This window comes from Pituophis catenifer, unplaced genomic scaffold (assembly GCF_029215685.1).
Source record: "Pituophis catenifer annectens isolate HBS135680 unplaced genomic scaffold, rPitCat1.0.hap2 SCAF_3, whole genome shotgun sequence".
In the NCBI taxonomy this organism is placed as follows: Eukaryota; Metazoa; Chordata; class Lepidosauria; order Squamata; family Colubridae; genus Pituophis; species Pituophis catenifer.
Window position 1 is genome coordinate 44,435,027 of NW_027256883.1, and position 22,431 is coordinate 44,457,457.

Consider the following 22,431-nt stretch of genomic DNA (forward strand, 5'->3'; position numbering starts at 1 on the left):
TACTCAATATTTAAGCTGGTGATTATTTGTTTCAAAATTACAGTGATTTTCTTTTAGGTTTCATTGGCCATTTGTTAAAAACATCAGGATATCATGGAATTCCTATTTTGTTTTTCAATTAAACCAAGTTTTTGACACTTTCCAGGAAATCAAGATCATACTCATGTTAAACTTTAATGAGTAATGCCAAAGCAGTGACTTTTTTTCAAGCTCAAATGAAAACCAAGTGAACAGCAAAGATATGCTGTAAAAGTATGTGATCCAAAGCATTTCTGGATCATTTTCAAAGTATATAACCTTAGTTGCTTAATGTTACTGCGCCTTGGTTAAAGTCTAGAACATCTCCCCACAATATAATATGAACAATCACATGAAAAAGTGACAGAAGGCATATGTAAAATGTGTATATAATGCTAATTCACAGTTTTATTAACCGTGGTTTGTTGAATAAATCACCACTAGCTGAGTTAACACAAAATGATCTAAATCATAATCCATGATCTGTAAAATACAACAGTTGGTCCTGCACATCGTACTAAAGCAAAACTAAACAAACAATATTATTTATTTATTTATTTTTATTTCTTTGTTTTATTCAACTTCTATAACCACCAACTCAGCCAAGTGATTCTGGGCAGCTTATAATTCTGAAATTCTAAAACAATTAAAACAATTTAAAATACATTGAAATTATAGCATAGCAAGTAAATGCAGTCACACTATACAACTAGATAAAAAAATTGGATTCATAAAATATATATTTTTTTTAATTTGATTTATATGCCGCCCTTCTCCAGAGACTCAGGGCAGCTTACAATGCGTTAAGCAATAGCCTTCATACTTTTATATATTTATACAAAGTCAGCTTATTGCCCCCACAAACTGGATCCTCAATTTACCTACCTTAGAAAGGATGAAAGGCTGAGTCAACCTTGAGCCTGGTGAGATTTGAACTTACAGTAATTGCCGACAGCTGGTGTTAATCATAATGCTATCAGTCTGCTGAGCCACCAGGCCCAATAATTACTTGGTTTTCGCTTAGCATGCAATATAAACTCAACTGTAATATATGAACAATGGTATAAGTCTTAGAGTGCTATATAAACCAATCAATTGTGGCTTAGTTAGTAACACAGTTAAGCAAAGTATATCTGAGATGCATGAATTAGTATGTCATTCCACAGGAAAGTGGCTTGGCACAGATATGTTTGCTATTCTTGATTTTTCTCAATATTATAATTGGGCAAAGTTTTGTAGCTGTTATGCTTGGGATGAATTCAAACTTTTTTTCACATTAGAGGGATTCATTATAACAAGTGAGTGCTCCCAATGCAGCAAAGATATCAGTGGAATGCAAACAATTGTTTGTCTTTTCCTCCTTGCTCCAGCTTGTTCCACCCTTCATACTAACCAGTAATAGCACAGTTTTACCACACTGGCCCCTGTTTATCATATGCTGCTTGGCTATATTCCCTCCATTCAAAGGCCAGCAGCAGCATGAACAAAAGCACAAGTATGTAGCAGACTTTTCCCTTGTGAAATAAAGCAGGCGTAAAATTATATAGATATACATCTAAGAAAAGAACATTATCTATCAAAAAAATGGAAAGAAAACAGACACACAGGCCTGAAGTGACCAGATTGCTGGAATCTCAATCTCCCTAAAAATGCCAAGAGCTAGCAAACACTACAGAAGTCATCTATTTGATTAAGAAGAGTCTAATGGAAAAGAAAAAAATAGGTCCATTATATATATATATGGAAAAGCAGCAGGAGCAGTCTCCTTCATGGCAAACATGGGTCTACACAATGCCATCAATTGCCAAAACATAGCTGTCCTGATGCACACATATTTGATGCTTATTAAACAATATATCCATCAACCCCCAAAAGGGTTTTTAGCATCTTACATGGTTAATCAGAAGGTACACCTGAATTTACTGATAATCTGATATTTTTTAGTAATTAAGCACAGAATTTAGTAATTAAGCCAAGGAATTTAGTGAAATGAAGAGAGCTTTGGGTAACCTAAACAAACCAAAGAATCTGAGGTTAAAGATGTTAATAAAAAACAAAAAATCAAAACCTTTAGGGGAGGGGTGTCAAACTCGATTTCACTGAGGGCTGCATCATGGTTGTGTTTGACCTCGGGGCCAGGGGCCGGGATGGGTGTGGCCAGCTCTACGTCACTTGTGTTGGGGGCACCTGTGGTGGCCTGAGTACTCTACCAGCGAAAACAGGCTACTGAGCTCCGTTTTTTACTGCAACGACTTCCTGCAACCCTTTGACAGCAAAAATGGAGCTTGGGTGGGCTGCATTATACTCTGAGAAATAAGGGTGGATCTCTACTGTACCTAAAATTACAGAATTGTTGCATTTCAGTTCTTTTATTATTTGCTTTAATCCCAGAAGGTATCAGCAGGGAAGTTAAGAAGAGTCAGGCCTATGTGGATATGTCACCAGGGAATTCAACAGCTAAATCAAAATCCCAGAAGAAGACAATGGTAAACTATTCCACAGAGCTGGCAAGAAAGACATATTGATATGGGCACATAGACAGGAGGATTTGAACGTTATTCAAAATCATTTTTATTTTGTTATTTTCTTATGTTTTGAAAATATTAATACAAAATATTTGAGAAAAAATGAAAACTTCCATAGCTGTTCAGCAAAGGAGAAACAATGGATTATTAAATTCTAACAGGAATTTTAAATCAATTAGCAGCACAATTTATGATCAATGTACAGTTTTCAATCTACTGCACTGTAATAGAGCCTTGTTTGCACATATAGCAAAATGAAGTGGTAGAATGAAATATATTCTGAAATGAAATAAATTGAATTGGGCAAGATGGCTCTCCTTGCTCCACACAAAATACTCCAGAAATATATAACTTGCAAACTTGGAAGAAAAGCTTTGACATCATCTTTTGCCAATAGAACTGTTTGTATTTACTCAAAATTCTAGTAAACCATACACACATCCAGTGTGTCATCATTATCCAGGTGTGAGTAAAACATTTTACATAAGAACACAGACATGTTATCTGCCATCAGGCATTAGGTCATCAGTCTGACACAGATACCATATCAAAGAATAGTGCCTCTTAAAACAACTGCATTTTATATTACACAATAGAAGGAACAGACAAACATTGTTTCAATAGGAGAGAAATAAAGTAAAAACATCTTTTAAAATATGCATACAACTACATGGACCCACACACACACACACACACACATGTGCACACACATACAAACAACTAATTTTTAAAATGTTGATACTAAATGTTATTACTCTGAAGTCATTGCATCACCGCCCTGAGTCCGAAAGGAGAAGGGCGGTATAGAAATTCGAATAAATAAATAAATAAATAAATAAATCTTACATAAGAAGAAGATGGGCTATTCCATTAATCTCAATGCAAATATTGCCACTCACTTAATTTGAATACTTGTTGCATAGCAGAGACTATTTTGAAAAAATATATACGTTTAACAGAGAAATGTCTAGCTGCTAAATTAGTTTATATACTAAATAGTTTTGAACATTTCCCTGTCTCCAAAATAGTTTACTAAATACCAACAGAACTAAATTTCTCCCCAGTATAAATTCCTTTAGTTTAAAAACACTTCATCACCTATCTCAAGTTCTTAGAATGGGATAGTACACTATACATTTCAATTAAATCGCTCTACATGAGTTATCCTTGAAGAGCATTTGGAAGCTACAGCTGGTGCAGAGTGTGGTGGCATGCACAGTTCTTGGGGCCCCAGAGTGGCCCATGTTACACCACTGCTCCATGAGCTGCACTGGTTGCCAATTTGCTTCCAGGTGAAATTCAAGGTGTTGGTTATCACCTTTAAAGCCCTAAATGGCATGGTTACTTCAGAAACCATCTCAATCTGATGGGACTAACTTGCTTCAACAGCGTTGGCAGAGGAGACATACTGTGGATCCTGTCAGCCAAGGAATTTTGGCTGGCAGGGTCCAGCAGAAAAGCCTTCTCTGCCATGGAATATCTAAACCCCTGAGGTGAGATCGGCTCCCACCCTTCTGACCTTCTGCAAGACCTTTAAGGCCAGATGGCTTGCAGATCCAATGTTGGAGTATTGCATTGGAGGTGGTTGATTAATTAACAGCTAATCCCACCTCCCACACACATATCCAGCTGCCTCCTTCCCCGTCTTATGACTATGATTTTACTTTAAGGAATATTTATTTCAGATGATTTTAATATATTTTTATGCTGAAAGTTGCTAAGAGCTACTTCGAAACAAGATGGGTGGTAAACAAATTAATAAATAATAAATTAAAAAGTGGATTGGATAAGCATTTAACAAAATCTTTCTATTCCTAGTGGGCAAAACTGTCTTCAATAGAATTGTAGGTTCAGTTCTGCAGCCAATTATCAAATTGACCAAGTGAAGGACAAAAGAAGACCTTCTTGATTTCCAGGGAAATACCTGAGTAGAAAGCGAAAAAGATAGTGAGGTGTATTGCTGCAATGATGACTGCAGGCCAAAGAACAAAATAAAAACAAAACCAAGGTGACTCAAGCATGCTAGCCAGTCTATATTGAACAACAGGCCAATTTTTACAATTATCACTAATTTGATGTTGAACTAATTTTTTTTCTGTCCTTATTCCATCATTCGAATGAATGTCTGTTATTTGCTCCACAATTTGACAGGGACATGAAAGGAATCCCCACCTCCTGCCCCGATGTGCCCTGGGCAATTATGTTACTGGCTAATCCTTTCAACACAGAAGCACCTTAAATAGTGCCTCCAAGACGAACGGGATGGGAACCAATTTGATGTTGGACTATTTTTTTCTGTCCTTATTCATAGCAACAGTTACATTTCTGTACTATTGCTATTAAAAATTGATATTTTTTTTGCAGCATTTGGTTCAGCTACTTTTGCTTTCTATGTACCAGATTAAATTTTATTAAAAGTTATTGTTTAATGCAATGGAAATAAGCACAGTATCAGCCTTTAATGCTCAAAGCCATCTTCAATAGTAGACCATGAGAAGATCAAGAATGTTTACTATGTTTTGATTAAGCATTAATGCTAATATTAATGCTTAATATGTCAGAATCTTAAACACTAATAAACTTTAATTATGTTTTCTTTATATCAAGTTAACTTCAACTATAGATTGTAAACATGATGGGCTACAAAGCCCAGTTACAAATTAACTAAGTTAAATGTTCTGAAATCCATCTTTAAAAATACAATAAACTAATATTTAGGGTGAGTAGAAAAAGACTAGGACATGGAATGGTCTCAGACAAACAACCTAGCAGTTTAATCCTCTGGAATTAAAATAATTAAAATTCAAGTTGTTTAACAGACTATATTTGTATATATGAGTAGCATATCATCTTGAGGATAATCAGCAGATTAACTCAGAAAACAGCTGTGAGTGCCTTAGTATTTTGCACTGAAATATTGTTAAGAATATTGTATTTTCATTGTTTTTAAAAAGTAATCGAACAGTTACACAGCAAGGAATTACAATGTAAACTGTCAATATTTCAAACAAAGTTATTTTTGTGATAAATTCAATATTCATACATTTAACAACCAGTTTCTCTTGCAAGCTTAGCTCTGTAACCTCCAAAGTAGCAAAGCCATTTACTAAGAGCAGCCCAGTAGACAACTCAGCCCCATTGCCATAAAATTAAATTGTTTGTATTATACCCTCTAATTCCCTCTCCTTTATTTTAATGTGGTATCATTCTGGTAAAATCAATGGCCATGTTTACACAATGGCAGCTTGTCTTAGTAATTCAAGTTATGCCTAAAAAATATGAAGCCAAGAATTCTGAAATAATAATAAACATTGATACAACTTAAAAATTGAAACTTACAGAACGTGCATGAAAGAAAACATGAATAATAAAACAGTGTAATAAAAACAGAACAGAATGCTGGCAAGGAAAAACATTTCATGGTCAATTTCCACAACAGATTGAGGGGAAGATGATAAAGGTAAAATCTGGGAATGGCATACAACAAGAAATTTTAAAAAAAGAAATGAGGGCTTGATTTTGGCTGTGCAAGACCAAACTATTTAAACTAAGGCAATCAAGGCCAGAATTGAAAAATCAACAAATGATTTTGAAAAGAAGCAGAAGAAACCAATTTTGTATTCATCTCGTGCAAGAAGATTGCACAAACTGATTATAAACAATGATATAACATAATTGCCAAAATGATTCACAGGAACACCTGTAAAAATTACCATGTACCATTAATGAAAAATTGAGTTGAAAAAGTAGTCAAAAATGAACAGGTTAAAATATTGTGGAATTTCCTAATGCAGATTAATAAAGCCTAGGCTCGTAACACACCAAATATAAATGTGGTTGAAAAGAGGAAAGTATGGATAATTGATACCAAGGGGTTGAACACAAAGAATTGAAGAACATCACAAAGTATCAAGATCTGAAAATCAGTATTGAAAGATTATGGCATAAACCAGCTGTAGTGGTCCCAGAGATTATTGGAACACTGGGTATGATCACAAAAAATTTTGGACAGCCCTTAGAAATTCTACATATTGATATTTCCATCTGACAGCTACAAAAGGCCACACTGCTTGGATTTGAACATATACTATGTGGATACATTACAGCATCCTTGGTTCTTGGGAAGAACTCGATGCATATGAACTCCAGCACCATCTAAAGAACTGGCAGCTGTGACTTCACATTGTTGTGAAGAGATGATAATTAATTTGTATTTCACCTGACTACCAACAACTCTGGGTAATTCAAACGTAAAAACATTAAAAATACAATAGGAGACAAAAATAAAAGATGGCAAAAATGACAGACGTCAGTCAGGAACAAAAAAGAAACAAACTCACACAATCCAAGGATTTGTGTATTTAAATCGTATGTTAAATACTAAATGTTCAATTAGGTTCAAACCAGATTTTACTTTGCTTTCAAAATACAGTGCTAGGTAATGCTATGGTTTAAAGTTGCTTAATATCATGGTTTATTTTCAAAGTATGAAACATAATTTTATTGTTTTATAAAACTAGAACTTTTGGCATATATGAAGGAGAAAAAAAATTGGTGGGAGACAACCAATCTATGTAGTGCCACAATGTACAATTCTATAAGAATATATTGTGGTAAGATATTATTATCTGAACATGGTGTTAGAAAAGTTAATCAACCATTACTAATATAGCAAATAAAATGATATTTGTACACTTAGCTCCAATACCTATGCGTACAGTATTTAATCATATATGGAAACATGTAGCAGTAGTATCAGCTTTCACTACATATTCGTTTTTCTAAGTCTGCACTTGAACAATAAAAATAATCACAACTAAGGATGTAGACTAGATTCTTCACATTTCTGTTTGAACCATATCTAACAAAATAAAAGAGTTGGAAGAGACCTTGCAGGTCTTCTAAACCCCCTGCTCAAGCAGGAGACCCTACACCACTCCAGACAAATGGCTGTCCAATCTCTTCTTGAAAACCTCAAGTGATAGAGTACCTACAACTTCCAGCAAGCTGTTCCAGCAAACTGTTCTCTCTGTGAGGAAACTTCTCCTTAAAAGTTGGATCTCTCTTTAATAAACTTCCATCATTTACTTCTTGTCCTGCCCTCAAAGCTTTGGAGAATAGGTTGATCCCTCTTCTCTATGATAGCCCTTCAACTATTGGAAGACTGCTATCATGTCACCTCTAGTCCTTCTCTTTGCTAGACTTTGGTAGACTCTTTGTTTCTCTTCTCTGTACTCCTTCTAGAATCTCAAAATCTCTTCTGTGTCAGAGTGACAACTGGACACTATATTTTAAGTGTGGTCTTATCAATGCAACATAAAGTGGTGTTATCACTTCACATGATCTTGATATTATTCCTCTACTGATGCAGCCTGCATTGGCTTTTTTTTTGGGAGCTGCAGCACACTGCTGGCTCATATTCAAGAGGTTGTCCACTAGGACACCTAGGTCCCTCTTCCAGTTACTTCTGTTGAACCAGGTATCACCTATTCTATACTGGTAGTCCTTGACATACAAGTTCATTTAGTGACCGTTCAAAGCTACAACAGCATTTTAAAAAGTGACTTATAACTATTTTTTTACAATTGCAACCTTTGCTGCATGGTCACCTGATCAAAATTGAGATGCTTGGCAACTGGTTCATACTTACGACAGTTGTTGTGTCCTGGGGCCTTGTGATCACCTTTTAGGATTTTCTGACACAATGGGGAAGCCAGAGTCATTTAACAACCAGGTTACTAACTTAACAATTGCAGTGATTCACTTAACAACTGCGGTAAGAAATGTTGTAAAATGGGGCAAAACTCACTTAACAAATGTCTCACTTAGCAACAGAAATTTTGGGCTCAATTGTGGTTCTAAGTCGAGGATTACCTGTACCTGTTATTTACTTTTTCTTGCCTTATCTAAGGTAGCCAGGTATAATATCTAGATCCAGATATTTGTCTTGTCCATTTGTCTTGTCCATAACTTCTCTATTTACTAAGCACATAAACAGGCAAGACAGTCTTATTATATTGAATTAAGAGGCATACAAACACTTTTTAAGCCATTTAATGTAAGAAGTTGCTAGTAATAGCAGTTCTCTTGGTTAACTTATTTGAGTTGCTGTAAAAGGCAACCTGTATTCACTATATTTAGAATTGTCCCACTATTTCATGCCACATAGGCTTCACAGGCACAGATACTTTGAATCTACTGCTTTACATGATGCTCACTTTGACACATAAGAAGAGACAGATGCACCCCATTCTTACCCCATCCAGGAAAAAGATCATTTATATTTTTGAAAACCAAAGACATAACTCTAGGAGAAGAGAGTCAAATATGAAGCTATGTGATATAGTGAATATGATATAGTGAAGAAAGTTAATTTCTCTTCAACCCAAGTTTAAAGTTTAGAGTTTACTTTAGAACTTCCAAAAAACAGAAGGGAAATCTAGGTGGATTAAATGAGAAGGAAAGTCTGATTCAAGGAATATTACCTAAGAAGAAATAGGTGTCTTAGCTTGTTGTTGTTAGTTGCGAAGTCGTGTCCAGCCCATCACAACCCCATGGTGTCTTAGCTAGAAACTGCTTAATTTAATGTTTGTTTTTCTTGTGTTATGCTCCTCTCTTAAAGCATTATATTTACTGTCAACTGGAACCCAATCATCAAGGAATTTGTGTTAATTTGCAAGTTGTGTTAAGGCAAGTTTTCTCTTAGTAGGATAGCACCATCTTGTGGTCTGCAGGAATTCTTGTGTTTACTCCACTTGTTCCATTTATTTCCAGTTGTTCTGGACTGGAATAACTTTGTAATCAATTTTTTTCCCAAAACCTCCATTTTAATATTTAAAGCTAAATGAGGTTGTTCTACATTTATATGTTTTAAATAAAAATTGATATTAATTTCCCAATAGGGAAAAGGGCTGATACCTGTAATCAAAATTAAGATAATTGCTATTGATAGCACATATCCGATTGTTTAGCATTTTTACTAATGTTTCTTTTCAGCTGATTTTCATTTGTGGCCACTTTATTATTTTTACTGGTTTTAGTATGAGTGTTTCTTTTGATCTTGATTAAAAGATCAGTGAAATTTAAAAATTAATTTAGAGATGCATTATCACAAGTATAACGCCAGATATAGAAGATATTTGGTAACAGCTAGGATGACATGCCACTCCTACAGGATAAAAGATGGAGCCAAGAGAACTTTTAGGGGAAAAGAGGGAAAGGCACACTTCCATCCCAATAGGCTCAGTCATGCCACTAAACCATGATTTACAAAACATTATGGTTGGGTTCATGTAACACATACAAAGCTTAGTTCACTGTACCTCCAGACTTCTTACTTGAACCCACTTGACTTTATTTATTAAACCTATCTTTACTCAACTCAAAACAAAAACAAATATTTCCCACTTTTGAGAACAAGAAGGAACTGTGGCCAGAAAATGCTGCTTTTCAGTAGCACTGCTGGCATTTTGGAACAGTGTTCCAATAAAAATTAGATTACACTAAATAATAACAATGCTTCCCCTCTCTCTAATTTTTAAATATTATTTCCCCAATTTTAATATTGAAGAGCTCCTGTTGCTTAATCTGGGATTAATGATGCCACATTTATCAGATATCCTGCATTTATTACCTGATAGTTGACCAAACATTTAATTTTTACAACCTATTTTTAAAAAGTATTCTTTATCAACTTTCTTCTAAATTAAAACTTTAAAAAAAAGGTTCCTGTCTCCCTCTACTGGAGAATATTGAAACCCTTTATAAACCAGGTGTCAACTCTCAAAATGAGTTTAGCTGAAGCCATGTTCTTTTTACTTCATTTTTTAGTTGCCATATATATGGGGGAAGGGGGAACTACGGAGTGTGGGATAATTTCCTCCCAGGTGCCAGACATAACAACGATAAGGCCCTGCCATCTACCTGGTGGGTTAACGTGACCAGCGAGCCTACAGGGGTGGATGATATCTATTTCTTTTATTATAACAAAATGCGGGAAATATTTAGCATTGGTTTCACAGTTGAATGTGCTGATATGATGTACTCAATAAAATAGATCTTTGAGAAAAGCCACAGCTTCAGAGTCCTGAATTGATTGGGCCCATTACTCAGAACCATGACACCAGGATATTAAGTTTAAAAGAGCAAAACTGGTGAACCATGGTTTGTTTATTATTAAAACATTTCTTCCTCCTTGCATGCTATAAGTCCCAGGATTCCATGCATTTAATTAAAAAAATGCTTATAATTTAAAAATGGTACTGGTCCCTGGCCTGTTAGCAACTTGGCCACACAGCTGGAAGTGAACGGCAGGCAAGCGAGTAAAACTGAAACCATCCTCCCCCTTGCCCCTCCATGGAAAAACTGTCTTCCAGGAACCCAGTCCCTGGTGCCGAAAAGGGTGAGGGCCACTGATTTAAAAAAACAAAATTAAAATGCATTAAATTGTATTCAATAATCTCCACTTTCGAATAGAGTAGATATTTAGTCTGGCAGCAAACATTCTTAAGACTTCCATCTTAAAAAAATTTTTTTTTACCTTTGAGGGTTCATCTTCCTTCTCTCCATCGGCTTTGAAAGTGCTGTTTGTGCACGAATCTGTGTCCAATATATCCAAAGGAGCTTCATTACCTTCCGATTCACTACATTGTTCATCATGCTCATAATCACTATCATTCTTCCACTCAATGAATTCAGGTTCTTCATGAAGGAGCAGGAAAAAAACTTCCAGAAATTAGACATTTTTAAAACTATTAACATTCTTACACATATATATTTCAGGCATATCTAATTTTTTATATAGAATCTAAGTTAATGACCTCAATTTGGTGTAGATTTGATGACAACTAAGACTAGTTGTTATATTTCACAAAAGAAAGTACTTTCCCAATTAATTTTACTAATTGTTATGTAGCTACTACTCTTACAGATTAATAATGTATTTCTCATTTAAACATACTATACTGGCTGAGCTTGCACAAAATACCAATATATCTACAAAGCCCCCTAGAAGTACATTATCTGGACTTTTTCAGTCAGGATCTGGATCTGGAGAGCTTAGTTGAAGGTAGCATCCACCCTCTAATCCTACTCCTTTTCTCAGTAGCATTTTATATGATCAACCATTCTTGACTGCTTATATGAGTTGAGTATTGGAGCTGCTGTTCTACAGTACAGTGATTCTGTTTGTTTGCTGACATTTTCAGTCATAAAGGAGAAAGTAATGGAGTTCACTCCTCTCCCCATTCGATAACAATGACATAAAGGCACTGAGAAAGGTTATCTGTCAGTCTTGGGTTTATGCTGATGATACCACTTTACATTCATATCATGGGACAAACCAGTTATGTTACAGAAATTTTGTTCCAGTGTCTGAAGATAGTCAGTATCTGAATGAGATGAAACTGACTGTTCATTAAGGGTTTTGGCTGGCCCTAATGTCATTTCATGAGAGAAGCCACAGTATCTTTGACATGGTAGGTCCACAACTTGGAGTTCTTCCTTATCACATAGCTACTGCTGGATAGGTATGTGGAAGGTGTGACCAAGAGGATCATTGCCCAACTTCTGCTAGCCCACCAGCTAACTTAGCTGGAATGAGAAAACCTTGCTGCAGTAATCTATGCTTCATCATCATGTATAGAGTACCATATGGCGGTGCCTTTAAAGAACATCCAGCTTCTATTAGTGCAGAATGAAAAAAACTTAGGTACTAGCTGAAAAATATATTTCACTATGCTAAAGGCACTGCACTGGCTGTTGATAGGAAAGCTTCCCTTTGAATATTAGCATTGGCTATCAGCTTGTTCCAGATGTGATTCAAGATGTTGGTAGCTTTATGACTTGGGACCAGGTAACTTATCAACCAGTCTCTTTCCAGTTGTTTCTACCCATCCTAGCCAATCTGTCAGATAGTGTATATTCTAGACCCTGTTAGTTGGTGGGCTCTTCCAGGACCATTTCTGCCATGGCACCTGTCCTCTGAAATATCATTACTCCACAGTCAGACTGGCCCTGAAAACCTGAGCCCAGAGCCCTGGGTATGTTAGAGCTCATCTCCTGGTTATTAATGGTTGTTTTACAAGTCCATCTGCTATGTTTTATTTTTTATATTGTTTTTACTTTTTATCTATTTTATTGTAAGCTGCCCAGTCACGAAAGATAAGTGATGATATAAATTGATTAAATAAATATTAATCTAGGCCCAGCTATGCCGCCATTCCAGACAACAATGAACCTTTGGTAATTGGATGGTGTCTTGTCAATATTTGTGAATTGTATGTTATTACTTAATTACTATAGGGTTGATATACTGAATGTTATCAATTTGAATAATGGTATTATAGGTTTATTTTACTATTACACTATTTACTGTAGATGTTTTATCATTTTCTTTCGTCCATTAATGTTCATATTGTTGAAATACACTATGGATATATTATTTGATTTTCTTGTAAGCCTGCATTTATCTGAATGAATCTGTTAAGCATATCAAATAAATAAAAAATATCCTATTAAATGTTAACACATAAACATACTGATTCCTCTTTTCCCTCCTGATATTTCATTTGATTCCAAGATTTAATAATAGAAATAACAGCAACAGCAGTAAGATCTGTGAAATGTACGTAAATTGTAAACCAAGCAAATAAATTAATGTATATAAAATGCTAAAAAGTAGAAAGAATTCAGGACTGAGGTTCCAAGACCAGACTGTTCCAAAGAATACTAGAGCTATTAGTAGAGGCCTCAGGAATAGAATTTTTCCAGGTCTAAAGAATAAAAAAGGGGATAGGACTCACTCTATGGAGACAAGAAAGTGCAAATATGGGAAATACGGCTTTTTGAAAATTAGGAATGAAAACTGATTTTTACATTGTGTACAGAAAATGTGTTACCTTTACTACACATTTCCTTGGAGATCAAGGTATACTTTCTATATTTCTTCATTTTCATATAAAGAGAATCTGAGGCTGCAATGTCATTTTCCTCATCTGAAAATTCACTCCCACTGGAACTCCATACAATGTCAGTAAATTCACAAAGGTGCTCAGTTTTAGAGATTTCTATGGAAAATAATTGGAAAAAATGTAGTACATTACTAGTTTCTTCAGCTTTAATTAAATCATTGCATTACTTAAATATAAAATGCAATAGAAATCCCCCAACAGCATTTAATCATTCAGAATATATGAAGCTATACTTTTAACTTGATATAATAAACTTAAAAATACTCATAGAATTGGTCCAAATATTGCATACCTTTAAGCAGCAGTAAGACTGTGATGTACCATATTTTCCAGAGTATAAGACACACTTTTTCTTCCCCTAAGAGGCTGAAAATTTGGGTCATCTTTTTCAAAGCTTTTTTTAAGCCCTAACGAGGCGCTAGCGAGTGAAGCAATATTCCGCTCTTAGCCTGCTTTTCTCATTGCTGCTCCCTCTGACAATCAGCTGTGCTTTAGAAGCTGTTTTTTATCCCTAACCCAGTGCATGCACGCTCAAAACCAGCGAACTAATGTGCTGAAGCTGGCCAGACTAAGGACGCTAGCCAGACGCTAACCTGGTAAGCAGATTTTTTTTCCTCCTATTTTCCTTCCCAAAAACTAAGGTGCATCTTAAACTCCGGTACGTCTTATACTCTGAAAAATATGGTATTTAAGGTATTAAGGGAACAAAATTATCACATGTTCCAGCATACAATACAGATTTTAAATTCCAATCTAGGAACTATATGAAATTAAGTATTTCCAAATGGCAATAGCTATGTTTTATTGTTTCTCTCTTTTTCTCAGGAGCAATTTCCAACTGGGCATTATACATAAAACCAAAAAATACTAAATCATTTAAAACCCATTCAATAAAATATACAAAATAAATTCATACATGTTATAAGATATTCTCGATGTTTTTTGAGAAGATATTTAGCTTTTACATTTAGATATTAAAATAAGCTATGTCTTATTGTGATGGTGAAATCTGTGTCTCCTTCATATACCCATCTGATGCCATTCCTTTTTTTTTCATCCTATAAATTCTTCAAAGATGTTATGTTCACTGACCCCTAAACTATGATGACTCTTAGAATACATTTACTGTGTAGAAATGCCATATTTGATATTAACTACAGCTTATCAGAATTAATTAAAAAATAAGAATTTACAAACTTTTTTTCAGTATATGAAAGAAGAACATACAAGCCCAGGAAAAGTTGATATGATTTGATAAACTGTAATTTATTGTGATGCCTGAATAATACTTTGTAATTTGAAGACTAAAGAAGTAATGTTTATCTTTAAATGAAATAGTTGCTGAATGTATAACAGTAATCAGAATTTTTATTATAATTCTAAGCAATATTTATACAATAGCTTGTTGCACTCTTTACAACAATCTGTTTTATCTTCCAAAGATCATCTATTGGTTCAAGGGACAGATCTGAACCAATATCTTTCTAAACAGAACTCAGCCACTATGTTATCTCACCAACTAAAACTAAAGCTTATCAGAAATTTAACTGATCTGCACGCACAACTCACTGTTACTATTTAAAAAGTTTCCACTCTAGAAAGAGGGAGTAAATCTCATTCTTACAACACATTCTTCTGTGCATTAAATGTAGCATATCACATCTTATTCCTATATATATACTTAGATCTATATAACTATATTTTCTGTCAATATACTCTGGGTAAAAACACACATTAATTTCCCTCACCGCAATAAGACATGGTTAAACTTTATACTGGTTTTTTAAAAACTCATAGGTTTGGTGGAATATATCAAAATCAACAATATCTTAGCATAAAGTGTGATTACAATCATAGTGTTGCATGTTATTTATTTCCTTAGGGTTATAGAGTGCTTTAGTCATAGATGACTCTGTGTATATTCTAATACCGTTAAGATTAAATTGTGTAACATAATCCAAGACAATCATCTATTCTAAACCAACACCAAATTCATGATCTATGAAAAAATGAGTGTAATACAAATAACATATTAATAAAATGAAAAAACACAGTATTGTACCTTCACTTGAGCTAAGCAATGTTGCAAAAGACTTTTTAGCTCTAACTGGTTTTCTTGAAGATTCTTTAGCCTGTTTGAAGAAGAGAATACATATAATTTAGTATTGTGTAAATTATATTTGTAAATTTTTATCAAAAGTATACTTTTAAAATACATAAAAATGCTATTACCCTTTCTGAACTTAAGAGCTACAAAATAGCCAATTCTTTAACTGTTAACTGTTAACTGTTACAACTGTTAACTGTGTTTTCCATTGAATACTAATAAACTTTACTCAGATTAGTTTTATTCTGGTTCCTATCTACCCTGGCAGTAAATAAATGGATTTTACTGCATCTTCCAGACTTCCATCAATTCATCTCTGTAATTTCAAATTATTGAAAATGCTGCAGTCAAGACATGTGACAACTGTATACATGAATATCCTATCCTTTAAAATGTTTTCTAAGTAGAGCAATTGATTTTTTTAAAAAATCTTGGCAATATTAATCTCCTCTGCAAAAAAACTCATTGTGACCCAGCCCATGTGAATCAGGTCATAATATGTATTTGAGGGTAGTCTCACAACAGATCTCAAAATAAAAGCAGACTGATATGAGGAAAAATTCTTACCATTCAGGTAAACTGAGACATCAGCAATCCAAAACAAATAAGTCAATTAGCATAGCTTCTACAAGAATGGCACGATAGGATCACATCTAATTATACTCTTTACATATTTTACTTTATACAACTTGAGGCTCAAAGGATCATATATCAACCTTAAATAGAGATGTCAATAACATTATGGTTGTATGTCACAATGACTGTTAAGTGAAGTATCTCACTTCATGACACATACCCCACTACTGTCCCCAATGCAATTGTTAAACAAATGTGCAATTCATTAAATGGAGCACAGATAACAAGCACAGGCCCAGGCCCACCGTCCCAGCCCTCCCTTACTCCCTGAGAACGCGTGCTCTTCCCTCTCCTTGGGTACCCCGTCTTTTCCCACTCCCACTCAGTTCTCCCAGGACTTCGCACCCACCAGGCCAAGCACACTCCTCACTTACCTTTTGAAGAGCTCCAAGGCCTTCCAAAGTTCTAATGTATGACCACTTGTATGTATCAAACCAGAGTTTATTGAGAGAACCCTGTGTTTGTCATTGGAGGCCATGAACTCTAGGACTTTTCTAGACCTGGCTTGAAGGTATGAAGAATTGAAGCTATTAATCACAAAAAAACTGAAGGGATTCCAATACCAGCTTAAAGTGGCTAGTAAATTAGGGAGGATACCCTACTGGCTTTAATGCCTAATTAGACTATAAAAACTTACATCTAGCCATTTGCCTCATCACAAGCAAGTTGTTCCAAAACAGTAATGCAAGCTACCTTGGTTTTGAGCCTGCAATTGCTGCAAAACTCAAAACCCAGCTGAGCAAATCTCCAACAGGATGGTATCACCTAGCTAGCCACATCTTGCTAATATGCATCAGGTCTGCCAGATGGTCTACATCCAAGTCAAGTATAAATTTGATCTTCTTGTAGGATTACCAGGCATTTATTAGGAGCACCATGAGTCATCAATACTTTGACTTCCCTTCCTCGCATATTAATACAATAAAAAGTGAAAACAAGCTTTTGTTTTGATTTTCCTCAAAAATATTTGGAGTGGAGTCACTGACATGCTCCTAAAAAGCTAAAAGTGACACCAGAAAAAAAAATACTTTTATTGGCTTTAAAGCAGCACTCGGCATAATTTGGAATTTCTAGTAGTTTTCAAGGGTACTACATTCAGGCTGATTCACACGTTAATACTGAAATCAGAATGTTTACCTGATTTGGGAGCCTACTTAAAAATGGACATGAACAAAGTGAAGTGGATGCAAAAAACAGCTACTATCTATAAGAGTTTGGAAAGCTATGGGGAAATGAAAAAAGAAAGAAAATCCATGTAACTAAGCAATTAAGAATCATCTGGCAGTCTCCATATAAATTTTCTTAACTCTTCGTCACCAAGGATCAAGCTTTCCTATAGGAAAAAATAAAACATTAACCTCCAATGAAGATGAAATCTGAAATCCATCACCACAATGATGCCAGGCATCTGAAATAGAAGCAGCAGCCACTGGAGCATGAGGATTTTTCTTCTCTTCCTCTCTAGGCGTCTCATCAGGAAAACAGGCATGTTCTATGTAGCATGATCGTTTCCTCTGCAAAGAAAATGTTTTAAATCCATTTCTGCCAGTATTTTTATTAATATAATCATGAATACAAATATACAAATGTAACGGTGCCTAACAAAACAAAATATATCTTCTAATCCAACACAATGAAAACTGAGTTCTAGTGCCATTTTAGAAAAAAATAAAACCGAGTTCTAGTGCCATTTTAGTCAGCTGGGTGACTCTAGGCCAGTTACTCTCTCAGCCCAACTATCTCACAGGGTTGTTGATCTGTATGTTTGCCACCTTGAATTACTTATGGAAATAATAAAGGCGGAATAAAAATCTAATAAACATAACAAAATAGTTTTACTGCTAGGGTGAAGTTACAAAGTATTGTACATTGAGCCAAAATTTAAATAATGATAAAATTGTTAATTACATAGATTCAATAGGTTACGATCACCTGCACCATGCCTGGGCAATCTTTACATCTGCAGATCAATTTAATTTTTACTCAACCAAAGGAAGTAATGTGAAAAATAATATTGTGAGGAGATACGGCCATATACCAATAAAGGAGAATATTTGTAGCTCAGGGTTGAAATGAGAGGTCAATACTCTGAGTTTGATTGTTTTCTTGCACACATTTCATGACCCAAATTAGGTCTAGTCTGGCACTAGACTCACAGGGCCATATACACAGGACTAAGCAACATAATGCCTTTTTGTTTTTGTAATCAGAATGGCCCAATAAAAATTCAATCACCTCTGAATATCACCTAATTTTATTTTAACCACAGGGTCAGTTGTAGAGAACAGTTAAACATTATCCCTGATATCTTTCACAACATTTTCTTTTGAACTTTTATACAAAGTACAAAATACTTTTATACAAAGTACAAAATACTCTACTGCTTTTCATCATTTCATATGCAACAAATTTTACTGTCACTGTTCTCCACACACACAGGGCTATTTAGGTAGGTTGTAAGCACACCAGGAAACTTTTAGGTCCCAACCCATAGAGAATACAGGACCAGAATCAAAATTAAAGAGGATAATTATTTTAATACCAATTTCCTTCTAAAACAGTATTTTGAAGTCATTGTAGCTCTCATTGGCCAAAGCAAGCAAATCAACTTCTAACAAAGCCACTCACTTCTGACAATGCTGTTTTCTTATCATTATATAGGCTAAAAAAGTATAAAATTCCATAACCCCTGAAAAACTCAGGCGGGGTTTAATTACAGCCATCCAGAGCTTAATATTCGTATTTTTAGGCAAGCGTGACTTTCTATCCTTCTCATTCTCTACATCGCTCATTAGCCGCCGCCCCCCCCCCCCGCCCCCTCCGATATTTAGAATTATTGGAAGAGGACTCCAACGTCCTACTTCTACTTCTACCTCCAAGAAAATAATTTGGTACCTTCCTCATGGCCATCTCCCCTCTTCAGAATGAGTCTCCCATTGGTCACGTGACGGAAAAGAAAGCGCTTCGCCGTTTGGGGAGGGCCGGTGTAGGAATTCTAAACTATTATACAGCAGTCAAGAAAAAAACGTTTCTATGTAACCGGATTGAGGCCACGCCCCCTTCTCTTCCACCTTGGCGCCGTTTCCTCTGCTGAGCTCTGGATTGGGGAAGACATGACAAGCTACGTCTGACGTAATAGTGAAAGCGGATGGCCTTCGTCTTTCTCAGCTGTTCGCTTTGGTTTGGCCACACGGGGGCGGTCGCATATTAAGGCCCGTTTTCTTCGGTTGCGCAGGCGTTCTCTAACGAGTCTTCACAGCAGCAAAAACTGCCGTTCTCTCCTTGCTTAGATTGAAATGAGTTGATGAGATGCCAGCAAAAGGAAAAGTAAACCTCAAGTCACATGTATGTATGTATGTATATATGTATGTATTTAGTAATATGTAGGAGTATATAATGATTTGACTAGGGCTGAAAAAAGGCAACACCTCAAATAGTTGTGGACAGTTAATTTTTTCCATCCCTAACTTATTTTTAAAGCAAATTGGTCGAAGGAATATGAATATAATAAAAGCATAAATAGAATCCTCAGAAATGGTGGTCAGGTCACTGAAACTAATTGAATCTAATTTAATGGAACTTAAACTACATTCAAATCATTAAAACATAAGTATAAAAGAAACAGAAATCCTAACCCATTTCACCAACTGAAACCTATTTACTAAAAGCTGCCTGTGCTAAAAAATTACCTGCCTGTATATATGATGAAATCATCAGAAAATACTTGCACTGAGACATCTTTAAAACTGAGACACCAATGTAATTTTCACCTGCCACACACTGCCAATTGCTATGAAGAAAATAACATAATTTTGACCGCTGCCCTTAAATAATATTTAAGAAAATGATATAAATGAATTTAGCAGCTGCTCAAGTAGAGAGTAGGTAAACCTTCAAATTTTCTTAACTTGGTAAAATAAAGTATCTAGTTAAGGATGAAGGTTAGACTACATGTAAAGAGAAAAAGGTATGTCATAGGCACCAATGAAGTGTATTGTATTGTATTGTATTGTATTGCACAAACAATACTTTAAGTATAGGATGTGATTGTGCATGTGTAGTTAATTTGAATAAGAAACAAGCCAGAAATTAAAAATGCTAACATATTAGAGACTTTACAGATAATTCTGAGCCAAGCATATTGGCTATGTGGGATTATCTGGACCCCTTCTACTCAGATGTATGCCCAGATATGAGACAGGAACAGCATTGCTTGTGCTTTTGGATGGTCCCTGGTGGGCTCAAAATGAGGATAGTGCATTGATCCTGGCTCCTCTTGAGCTCTCAGTGGCCTTTGATACCATTGACCATGTTGGGTTAGCCCTGGGTGTTGGGGTGCAGTACCACTTTTGGTTTTCTTCTGGTTTCTGGCAAAAATGCTCATTGGGTAAATGTATTTGCTTAATGCAGGGCCGTCAAACTTGTAGTCCGAGGGCCGGATGTGTCACATGTTGGTCATGCCCATTCCCGGTTTAGCAAAGGGGGAAAAAAGCCCCAATACGTCACATGACGACACCATGAGGACGCACGTTTGGCACCCCTGACTTAATGACTGCTGTGTGCTTAAGGACATCACAAAAAAGGTTGCAAAATCAGGATTATGTGTTCACCTGCTTAACAACTGCAATGATTTATAATCATTATTCCCAGCTCAGTTAAAGACTACCTGCTTTATGGACCTATGGAACAACATGTTTACACCACATGTGCCTTTCCTTTCAATGATTAGTGAAAGAAGTTTTAAATACAAATTTAAGGATTTAAATAAATATTTTGGAATAAACAACAAAATGGAGATTGAACTTTGATTTTGGAAAGTTAAAAATGCATGGAGCTCCCAAATGGATTGAAATAAAATTATGGAATGAATTATAAGAATTGTAATAAAATGTTTTTGTTTTAAATTCTCTTTAAAATAGGATGAGCCTTGAAAGTTAGATACTACAGGAAAGCAAAAAGAACTAAAAATTACAATTAAAGGAGGAGGTCACTTAAATTTGACTTATTAATACAAACTGGAGCCACTTGCATTAGCAAATAGCATTACTTTATAGTTTATTACAACAGACTAACAGCTTTAAAATAGATAATAGGCAACTTCTGAAAGTGATTAGAAAGTGAGGTTTGCGAACTTGGTGCCTTTTAAAGGTCTCTGCCATGGTTGCGAACAAATTGGCTAATCCCATCATTTCCTGCCCACTCAAACCTAAAATACAGAAAAAGGCTGTCCTATGGTCTCTTCAGCAAGGAGCAGCTTTCCTTTGGTCAATCTTACATCCTTTCCTTTGGAGATGTTCCAAGGACTCATCAATTCCTTGGTCTTTACCTTTCTCATCAATTCTGCTTTTGCAGACCTGTCTTCAGTTCTCCATACCTCCCCTGGAAAGCCCCAAAGATTTTACAGTTCAATAAAACTGAGGCAGTTTCTACAGCAAAATTACTTGTCTAGTAAATTGTATTTTAAAATATATAATATCACAATAACTATATATTTTAGTTGTCATCTAAACAAAGTTTGGCACCATTAAAAAAAGTAAAATAGATTTTAAAATTACCTTTTTATTTTATTTTAGATTGCTATCTCAGTAAGTCACAGAACAAAAAAAGAATGGGTCTCCGTGTGTCTTCCAGTTATTGTTTTAATATTAAGAAAACATACGGAACATATTTTCCTTGAAAAATAGATGTTAGGAAACATTTTTATCTATTCCATTGCTTGACATCATTTGATTGCTATATTATTTATAATGATGTCCTTGAAGCAAAATTTTCATTTTTCTGTTGTTGTAGCATCAATGCATACATAACAAACAATAAAATAGTGACTCAATATAGAATACTGATTTTCTTCAACTTCTTTGACCTTTTTTTCCTCCATGAGATCCTTGTTTCAGGACTTGTTATAAATAGATATATAGCCAGAATTGTGTCTACTTTATTATATATGGAAATGAGAATTGAAAATGTCAGAACGAATAAAGTCAAATGCAATGGAAATGGGAAATGGGCTGCTTAAGAAATGTGTGTAATAAAACAAGGAGAGGAAGTTAAAAAAAGTTAACAAACAGATAAGTTTGTTACATAGAATGTAAAACAAATATATGTTTTACAAATATATGAGAAGCTCGAGAAGAAATGTGAGAATGTTATATTGGAATCCAGCTAATGAGTTTTT

At 35.1% G+C, this 22,431-nt stretch overlaps 1 protein-coding gene across 1 annotated transcript in view; it reads right to left on the reverse strand.

The window, feature by feature from the left end:
• The window catches only part of SPIDR (scaffold protein involved in DNA repair), a 168,534-nt gene extending 149,349 nt beyond the window's left edge, over nt 1-19,185 (reverse strand). Inside the window, exons 1-5 of the mRNA XM_070942313.1 lie at nt 19,152-19,185; nt 17,615-17,770; nt 15,576-15,645; nt 13,442-13,609; nt 11,083-11,243 (exon numbers count right to left, since the gene is read on the reverse strand). Coding sequence (XP_070798414.1) covers nt 11,083-11,243; nt 13,442-13,609; nt 15,576-15,645; nt 17,615-17,770; nt 19,152-19,166 — 570 coding nt within the window. The 5' untranslated portion in view covers nt 19,167-19,185. The remainder of the gene's footprint in view (nt 1-11,082; nt 11,244-13,441; nt 13,610-15,575; nt 15,646-17,614; nt 17,771-19,151) is intronic.
• Between the last annotated feature and the right edge of the window lie 3,246 nt (nt 19,186-22,431).